Source organism: Argentina silus (genome assembly GCF_951799395.1).
Source record: "Argentina silus genome assembly, chromosome: X".
Taxonomy (NCBI): domain Eukaryota; kingdom Metazoa; phylum Chordata; class Actinopteri; order Argentiniformes; family Argentinidae; genus Argentina; species Argentina silus.
Window position 1 is genome coordinate 1,340,489 of NC_139653.1, and position 10,712 is coordinate 1,351,200.

Genomic DNA, 10,712 nt, shown 5'->3' on the forward strand with positions numbered 1-10,712 from the left:
ATGAACTGCATAAGGGGGCACCAAGGTTTTGTTGGGAACAATTGCTCATCAACATTGATGTTGTCTCCTGGCTTACAAGCAATCAAATTACGCATGAAATGTTCTAAATGTAATCAGGGCAAATTTCCCTGTCGACCTGCATGTGGGTCTCGTGTCCTTATCATAAAAATGCAGAAATTGCATCATTTTACTGAAGCGGATCTGTGACATAATCTCGGGAAAGATAGGCATGCCCGTCATGAGATCTCCAAAAGCTCGCCAAATCCATGGATTGTGTGCTGTGTGCCCTGCGGATATATAGGAGACCAATGAATGATTCATGATGCAGTTCATCAACAGGCATGTCCCAAGTATTGTCTGCTTCAAGCCAGGGTGCCTCAGCAACAGTATAGTCTCTGATTTGTTGCAACATGCCCATATCATGCCCAAATGTGATGAAGGGTAGCCTACGTGTCTGTTCTTCGTAGGTTGGGTTGCGCTGTACAGGCTTCTATTCACATATAATCACACATTGATCATTCATTTGTTGCTGATAGCCTTTACGGTTGAAATGGGTAAGCCATCCATAACTGTAAGGTCAGTTTCAAATCACCATGATGAGGGTAAAACTACGGTAAGGCTTTTGGGAGCATGACATGACTTGAAGATGTTGGCTATAAAAAAAAGGTGTGGTAATCATGAAAATGCTACCAGATGTTATTCTATGTGTGACTTTGACATTGTAACAACACTTTTATGGTAAAAAAAAACAGGCGTTTAGAAAAAGTCAGTGAAGGAGGGGGACAGTTAAGTGTCACACAGTGTTAAAGAGCCATGTATGGAGTTATAGGGCCTACGAATCACATCAACCACTTCATACACAATACTATATCACCATTTGTTATTATATCAACCTTCAACCTCCATGATTTGGTCCACATGTACTGTAGTCTCCATATAAAAGTTAACTGGGGGTATTATAAAACACATTTCACATGGGGGATGCGTCAACTGCAGAGGTTATACTGTAAGTTGTTAAAGTAAACAAACAGTATGATCATCTTGTTTTGGGAGATGAGGTATGCCTGTGCATAAATTATATCAGAGAGACCATAAAAACCCTTTAATGTCCAAAACTAACCATATTGTGTTCTCACCATCAAGAGAGAGAGAGAGAGAGCTTATGGCTGCTCAGAAGGCCTGACTGTGGTTTACCATGTCAATCCACTCCCTCCTCTAATTCTACAATTACACTCCCTGTGAAGAGGCACTCAGCCATGTTTAGTACAGTATACATATACACACACACACACACACACACACACACACACACACACACACACACACACACACACACACACACACACTTGATCCTCTCAAAAGCATGACAGACTATGTTTCTCATCCTCCCTCTAAATCCCCAGCAACAGGAAACTGGTCCCACAATGCTACTCTGTAATCAAAACAGAAAAACAGCTCTGCTTTACATCGTCTGTGACTTGTGACCTACCCTTAAAGGTGATGTGATTAGTGGAGAGACCAGCACACTACAGCTCACTCAGCTTTGTGGTGTGTGGTTCATGAACTAAAGAGACACATGGGGACCAATGAGCGTCAGTGCGTGCGTGCGGGTGTCCGTGCATGTGTTCGTTGAATAACTCTGTGGTCAGTGACTGTGGTTCACCTGGTGTAGCTGACTTCAGTACGGTAGGTCTTTCTGGGTAATAAAGGCACACTGAAAGAGAGAGATAGTGTGTGTGTGTGTGTGTGTGTGTGTGTGTGTGTGTGTGTGTGTGTGTGTGTGTGTGTGTGTGTGTGTGTGTGTGTGTGTGTGTGTGTGTGTGTGTGTGTGTGTGTGTGTGTGTGTGTGTAAAGGTCCATAAGGTCATAATTCTTTATTCTTTTCTGTGTTTGTGGGTGTGTGCACACTCCCATCACTTGACTCTGTGTCAATGCACATAGCTACAGGACAGTCTCACCTTCCTTCAGCTCTGCCACCTTCTCCCTAATCTAATCTCACTGTCTCTTTGTCTTTCGCTCTCCCCCCCCCGTGCACTAAGCTGTCCTAATGCAGCAGGTGCATATTGCTCCCCAGTCCCGAATCCTCAGCACCTGTCTCCATCAGCAGTGTGACAGAGCGACATCGCATAATGAGCTCAGATAGTCTCCATGACCAGAATGTGTAACAGGATGTGTGGATCAGTGGACAGTGGGGACCTACATGGGTTTACATTGTTAACATTTACATTGTTAACTAATGTGATAATCTGCTCTAAGGCCCTGGCCACGGATACATCAGAAAACATATAAAAACATATACGTATTTCATCACTATCTATTTTGATCCGTGGAATTCAGGGCGCAACGTTTGAAACAACCTAGCAACTGAACAATACAACCTAGCAACTCAATACGCAACCTCGTTTCTAATTGACTAAATGGACAAATGGACTGTGAAAAGTTAATCTCCTTCAAACTTAAAACAAACGGACAAAACATATGAAATAGACATGGACAGACCCTTGTCATCTCCGTTGTCCATTGACGGATGACTCCAAAAGAGAAACCATTGGCTCAATCCGTCATTAATGGATAAAACAGACCAGTGTGGCCGGGTTTAAGGCATGATAGGATTGCTGTATATACTGTACCTGTTAATGGTATACAATACATCATAATTTCCATCCAAACCGTCAACGAATATCCCTAGAACTCTATAGAAATGAACTATCAATAAATGCTGCATTAAAGAAAGACACAAACAAGTTTTCAAAGTATTATACATTTCACTATTCATAAGAATTACAGAAAGGTGTCCTTGGGGAGGACTTATCCTTTGGCCCAGAGGGTAAACTGCTGACTTTTTCTTCTCTCCATAGGATCACTCTGATAATCCCTTGGGTGCAGCAGTGACTTTAGCCCACGAGCTGGGACACAACTTTGGGATGAACCATGACACTCCAGAGCGGGGGTGTGGCTGTAGGATGACTGTAGACCGTGGGGGCTGCATCATGACCCCCTCCACTGGGTGAGTGATACAAATAGACCAGTCCATCCTAACACCTAATCAACCTGAGAACTTCAGTAATCAAGTAGAGCTCAATTAATTGGCCATGTGAAGGGCTGGTGCTGTTTTACGGGGGAAGGGGGGGGGGGGTCCTATGCTCATTTTGGAGAGACAAATTTGGACATTGTTAGAAAGCTGACTCCCTTCTTTGTACAGAATATAAGCTAGAATGTGTAGAAACAAATATCTATTATACTGTTTGCTTTGTGCCATGCTGTGCATCTGGAGAAAGAAAAAAAGGGCAGTCATTTTTGGGGGGACCACTAAGGGAATACATTTTCTCTCTACCAGTTGGTTATTTAGATCTGCTGTTAGTTTTACGAAATCAAACTCTCCATGAGATTCTGGGTTCTGAAATTAGTCTGTTGTGAACTTGGGCTTTGTTTCAGACTGCCTGGAGGAATATGCAAGGACAGTCAGTCGTGCACCAAATGCTCTCCATTTGTTTAGGCTGTAGAATAGTGTGAAGAAGGAGAAAGCGATATCGCTATATCCCGCATTCATATTGATATCAACTAATACCAACTGATATCGATATCATATTGTATAGAATTATTGATATTGGGGCCTATCACTAATATTAAGAAACATGGTAAAGGAGCAATGTTGGGTTTAGCTCAATCCATTCATCCTTGTCATTTTGGGAAATAAATGTAAATCTAAAGGTTACAAATGTGAGAAAAATGTTAAAGGAGATGAGGGAGACCCCTAACTATGGGACATGCACTCTGGTGTACCTTTTGCTGAAGACCCCTATTCAATCACGCCTGGTACAGGCTGGTGACGCTTGGTACAGGCAAGGAGCCCCACAAGCAAGGAGCCCCACTCATCACCCGTCCCAATAAAGGGACGCAGCAAGCAGGCCATTTCTTCCAAATAACCACACTTCATGAGCTCACCGTGTGAAGGACAATGAGGTAAGGAGTCTCCCTCATCTTCATCAGAGAACCTGGGTTACATGTGTAACCTTCTCAGTCGACTCAGTTCGACCTGTCACTATGGGTCCCTGCAAAATGCCCTGATTGCCTCGTCTGAACTGGAAACCTATACGAATACAAGAATGTACTACGTCTACACCACACAGTCTCCAAACCAGCACTAAGGACGGGGGCATCCAGGCTGTGAAGGATATGAGGAGAAGCCCAGCTGGCAGTAGCACATATTTCCGAAACACAGACACCCTTGAACAGGGCCCAAGACGCCTCCAACCTTTGGAAACGAACGCTGCGTTAGGGCGTAACGTAACCTTAATGTTGCCAGGGGCATACTGAGTGCGTGTAGGGTGGACCAACTTGGTCATGAGAGGGCGAGTAACAATGTGACAGCATTTTTACATAAACCATCTGAAAATCTCCCCATGGGTCTCCCCCCCACAGTCGGGGGGACGGATCTCTTCACCACGCCAGTGCTGCCAGACTGTGTGGAGACGAGCACTCGTCGTTGCCGGTGGTGAAATGGATCCAGATAGAATGATGACACCCAAAGCTGAAAGTCTTACATGTGGTGGAGGCCAAGCTGAACGACCACAATCAATGGAGCCATTAAACCCTTGCCAACACGACTTGCCAACACATCCCAGTGGTTAGCCGATGTTCACACTAGGGTCCTTAGATTCGTTACACAAGGTAATTAGTTAGGAATTACATCAAACAAGTAGTCCTGGGACTACGAACATAAGTTAGCCAACCTTTCTGTGAACACAGCACTCATATTTCTGACATAAGGTGAGAAAACAATTGCTTTGTCAAAGCTAGCCAAGGACTCAACCATCTAAGTGATAACATCTTCTAATTGTATTTCTCCAGTGGCTAGATAAATTGTCACGCTTTTGTTTGTTAATGGGAAACAATTATGAATGCCAAATGCGCTACAATTCGCTCACCTCCCCTTACTAATTCTATTGAAATGTATTTGATCAGATTGGGCAGGCCTAATACAGTTTATTTGGAATTAAAAGTATATGAGGGCTATAATTAATATAATATAAACGTCAAAAGTCAATATAAAGAGTCAAGTCAAGTGAAAGTTTATTGGTCATATACACAGTATAGAGGTTGTAAACTGTAACAATCTTGATCACATTCCAGATTCCTTAAGTGATCAATGTTCTTGTTGCAGGCCGCTCTTGTCAGCTTCTCTTCCCAAAATGTACTAATGGCCTCATTGAGTTCATCTCTGTTTGTTGGCTTCTGATGTACTCTTTCAATGCATACCAGACAAGCTTGATGGGGTTGAAATCAGGAGACCTGTGTGAACGATAATTTCCTGTCAATTGATTTCAATACATATTTGTTTTAATAGCTACAACATACCAAACAGCAGCAATATCCAGGATTGTGCCATTTATTTACTCTGCCGGTGTGTCGTCCCAGTTTATTCCCTCATTTGCGATGCACACTGATGACGGGGTGTGCTTCGGATCATTGTCTGCATTGCCTTAGTTAAAATAAGTTATTGATGGTTTATTATCATGAGAACACTTTTTTAGATAGACAATTGAACTTAAAGATGCTCATGAACAAAAATATATTGAACAATATGAAGGTTAATCCACTGTAATACCTTGGAAGAAGCAATGAGTTTGACCCATAAAATCCTCTCTGACATAAGGTCCAGTGACTCCTTTGATGAGGGTAGGTCTACCACTCAGTATTTGATAAGTGTTAATGTTTGGAATGTTTCACACAGCAGTACCCACGAATTGTAAAATTCTGATTTACAAAACCATTGTCCACTATTTTAGACATGAAGACATGATTTGTTCTATGAGTTAATAATCTGCAATTTCACGGACACACATATTCCATGTCTTCTGTCTAAACATAATTTTATGAAGTGTCCATAAAGATATGATTTTTGCTAAATTAGGGTTTATCCAAGGACATAATTTCAAATTTCTCCAACCTGACAATAATTTGTCCTTTTCCAAATGCATGGTGTTCAAATGACTCATTGGACTGTTTGTAAACATATCCTTCATGCTCAATGATGCCTCCTGTTGGTTGTTTTGGTGAATGACCTGAAAAGAAACTCACCAGTGTCGTCGCGACATCGTCACATCGGCGGCTCAATTCTAAACTTCTGCCAACTGTAACGTCCCATGACAATCATAGGATTCTCAGTAGAACAGTTAAGTTGCTGGCTACAAGAATACAACTACACTCTTTACGAGCACGCAAATGGAGCCCTCAACTTCCTAACTTCTCCATGGATAAATTAGAAACTTGACCATGGCACTAATAGACTGTTAAGCTGCAAGATTACATTAATCACCATTTTTACAGGGGTGGATCGCTATCACATGTTAACATTAGTCTCATTGTTAATGTGTTATGGTCATGCATCTTGCTGTGGTGCTGTGGGCTGACACCAGTGAAGGGCAGTGGAGAGAGAAACGGGACGGGCTCATTGAAATACATGGAATAGAATAAGGAATGGAATCAAAACACATGCCATTGCTGATTCTGTTATATCCATTACAATGAGCCCGTCCTCTGGTTTCTCCCTCTACCTGCCACAACTGGCTGAGTCCAACCAGCCTCCCAGACAGACAGGCTGCTCTGGTATTCTTCCATCACCTGGGATGGCATGATAACACTGTTGCCGCCGCGACCGCTGCCTATGCCGGGGAGTGATGGACCATGTGACTGTTCCTTAGTACACCGCAGTCAGATAAGGTGTACCCGGTGTGTAATATGAAATTTCACCCTTGGTCTGATGCCAATTTGTTTTATCTGATAATGAGTCCCGGCGCGTAGACAGATGTGGTTGGGGTGGATTCCACAGCAAAGGTTTGAGAGAATGAAAGGAGGGAGTGGGGGAAAAAGAGGAAACCATGTGTCAGGTAGATAAACAGAGAGACAGGCGGTTGCCCGGGAAGTGGAGGCTGTTATTGCTATCGGAATTGGAAATGGAGAAATTTTGCTGCTTCCTGTTCTGTATGAACATACACAGGCGCTTGGTAAAGACCCGCCACTGCTTACTGGATGGGAACGGAAGACAACTTGTGATCCACCAGTATTTATAGAATTTAAACCGCACAATTTTCCCTCTCAAAAGTGATACATTTTGTAGGGAAGATTAGCCAACTTTCGTTTCCAACGCATGCAAAACACCACGCAACGTAGCCTAGTCTGGCAGCTCTGTCACAGCAGAAATTGAAATTAATTGAAATTAATGGACTTCCGCTGGATCGCAAACATTTTGAAGCAGTCTCTGTGTACGGGGCTTTAGAAGACACAGACACTTTTTTATAATGCATCCTGTGTACTATAAGTCATAAATGAAAGACATCTCTGGGCGTCAAATCTTTGAAAAGTATTTCTCAAGAGTCTTTACAGTGAGTCGCAGACATTTAGTCGCAGGTGGAGTCACCAGGATCTCTGTGGCACCAGCTATTGTACAGTGCTCTGCGTAAGTAATGGGACAGTGAAGCATTTTCTCTTCTTTTGGCTCTACACTCCAAAAGTTAGATTTTAAATAAAACAAATACTATGAGGTTAACAGTTAATATTGTCAGCTTTTATTTGTTGGTATTTGTTTACATATTGGTTTCCCCATTCAGAAATTACAACACTTTTTATGCATGGCCCCCCTCTTTTAGGGTACCCAAAAGTAATGGGACTTAACAGGTGTTTCTGGTAAGTCAAGTGTGTTCCGTACATAATTTGTGCAAGCAAAATAGAGCTGTCAATGTCTAGTATTGATTATAGGCTTTGCATTTGCCTTTGGAGTCTGCTATTGGTATCTGTCAACGTGACTGTACACCCTTTAAAACACAACTGTAAATACAATGTTCAGTTGCTCCTCTGCTTGTATAATACCACTGTTATTACTCTAGTAACAAAGTTGCAAAGGTGAGAAGATTGTGTTACATAGTTACACCACAGGTGCCTTACTTTTATAGGGCAAGCTCCTTAACACACCCGCCTCTCGGTTGAATTCACAGTCCCTTGTTGACAAAACCAGTCATTGCAGAAATTATTCTTAAATTCATTTCCATTTTCTTCTAGTTACCTAAAGTCAGTTCTAGTTCTTCTAGTTACTTCAGCCCTCCTGCTACATCCTCAGAATTTGAGAAGCAGTTGTTCATACACCTGTAGCTGTGTGCGTGCGTGCGTGCGTGCGTGCGTGCGTGCGTGCGTGCGTGCGTGCGTGCGTGCGTGCGTGCGTGCGTGCGTGCGTGCGTGCGTGCGTTGGAGATCTTCAATCAGAAGTCAGACTTGCTAATGTGGAGGGAAGGACAAACTGCATCTAAATGACATGTGGGCTTTGCCTTAAGGGGTTTGTGTCGTGAGGGAGACAGAGATGGAGATGGAGAGTATTTAGGTATTTAAGGAGTTACAGAATTCTCCAGTCTGTCTGGGTGGAGCCATGCCAAGGCGTAGCTTCACAGGCGTCTCCGCCGCTGAGCCTGGTCTGGATGTGAGTTTTTTGGGTTGCAGATGTCTGTGTTATCTGTGCTCGGCTTCCAGTGGAAAGAGACCCAAAGATGGTCTGGCACCAGTCTCTCACATTGAGAAAACGTGGAAAATAAATGCCCTATTTGCAATCATTGAATAGTAACTCCACTTTCCTTCTTGAACTGATTGAATTGAAGTTCAACCTGACCCAAGTCTGGTCTCAGTTTATAGAGACCTGCAGGCTGCATTTCATTCCAGAAAGTTGTCCCCTCCATCCTATAATATGCAGCCCCAAACACAGTATGTCTCATTCTCCCAAAGAAGGAGAAAACTAAGAAATATGGCTGCTCTCTTCACCCAACAATGTCAACATATGGCAATGTCTCTCACTATCTCAGCTGGCATTTAATCAACAGCCGAACCCAATGGCTCCTTATTTGAGTTGGTCAGGCTGATATCAGTCCTATGGGTCCCCTGTTGTATATTGTAGATTTAGGAAATGATAAGTCATGATAAGTCACATTCATGTGTGTGTGTGTGTGTGTGTGTGTGTGTGTGTGTGTGTGTGTGTGTGTGACACCAAGAGCAGACGGTCCGAAATCCAGCTTGTCAGAAAGTCTGTATAGATTTACCACAAACATGGCAACCTAAAGGTGAATCATGTGCAGAATCATGTCCTTGCCGCTTTCTACGTTCACAGCATCCTGATGGAAATGGAAATGACTGTTATCCCTGTGATCATAGATCAGCATAGAGGAGCCTATTAGATCATATCACTTTGCTCTTTTCCTCTGTGTTGTCTGACATTGAACTTCTGTTAGAACCGACTCTGTCATCCTCTACGCCCCGGGGGAGTACAAAAGATGCTGTCTGTCATTGGCACGGCTCAAAGTAAGGTATGAACTCGTATTCATTTTATGAGTTACGGTATCAAGCCATGATCAGAATTCTAATAAGGTTATTCAGCTAAAGTCAATACAACTTTATCGCCCAAGGGACAATTAAGAAGGCAAAGATCTTTTACAAGGCCTTCAAAGCTTGTATTTGATAACACCTATTTGCCTTTCGTCCTGTCAATCATGCACTGCAGTATGACTGCTTTTTTTAAATGTTTGCAGACTATTTTGTGGTGTCTAATTAGAACTACTTTGCTCTACTGCACATGGAACACTATGGTGTTTAGGCTATTATTAAATGTAGTATAATATTATATGCTAATATGCATGTGAGTATGAGTGTGTGTGCGCACATCTCCTCAGTGTGCGTGCGTGTTCAGTGCATCTTTGTATGCCTGCATGTGTGTGTGTGTGTGTGTGTGTGTGTGTGTGTGTGTGTGTGTGTGTGTGTGTGTGTGTGTGTGTGTGTGTGTGTGTGTGTGTGTGTGTGTGTTGGGGGATCCCCATTCCAGAGCTGACTTACAGCACTAAGACGGTAAAGCAACCCTCATACACCACAGCTCCCTACCACAGGCCAAGTGGAGCAATTCTGGCTTCACCGCTGAGGGATAGCCCAGTCAAAAGATGGGCAGGCTGGGCTTGGATGATGGCTTTGTTTACCACCGGAGTTAATCTTCCTCAGTGCTCTGTGCTCTGTGCTCTGTCCAGAATCCATTCCAGCACTCTGTTACTCTCTGTTATCAGCCACAGGCATGCTATTCACCAGGGGTCAGGGTCTGCTGCTGCTCACTGGGTTTGATGTAGGCTGGTCCGCTTGCCCTTTGTTGTGGTCCCCCTCACAGATTAGCTGGGCTCTGTGGCTGTGGTTTATGTAGCCCTGTCTGTTTCTTCTTCTGGGGTAAACAGATTCAGAACCAGGAGATGAGGATTAAGGGGGCAGACAGGTTGGCACTGTGGTGGTCACCGTCAGAGGGTGAAGAAACACTTGGATACACATCAAGGTATTTTTTTTAGGTGATGGTTGGACACGGAGAGAGGTCGATGAGTTTGTCCCTGGGTTGTTGCTGTAGTTTCTGAGTTTGTTTTAGAGTGGTTCTGTAGCTAGTAGGGAGGAGCATCAATGTGTTTTCTGGCTGGCTTCACTTATCTGTATAAGCCCCCCTAAGCAGGCCAGACCCGCTAAACGAAAGAATGAACTGACAACAGTGAAGTGTCACACCATAGTGTTATATATGGTTATATGGTTGTCAAGTCCTCTCGTAGTCTGAGGCAAAGCAGCACAGATCCATGTGTCCATCTGTCCATTGCCAAGTTTTACCCACTCTGTGTAATGTCCTGTTTGACAAATCTGTTCTGTCTAATGTCAAG

At 43.3% G+C, this 10,712-nt stretch overlaps 1 protein-coding gene across 1 annotated transcript in view; it reads left to right on the forward strand.

Moving 5' to 3' along the window:
- LOC310823344 (disintegrin and metalloproteinase domain-containing protein 12-like) overlaps positions 1-10,712 on the forward strand; it is a gene marked incomplete at both ends in the record, with an annotated part of 146,657 nt that overhangs the window by 112,669 nt on the left and 23,276 nt on the right. Inside the window, one exon of the mRNA XM_083696188.1 lies at positions 2,859-3,007. Coding sequence (XP_083552314.1) covers positions 2,859-3,007 — 149 coding nt within the window. The remainder of the gene's footprint in view (positions 1-2,858; positions 3,008-10,712) is intronic.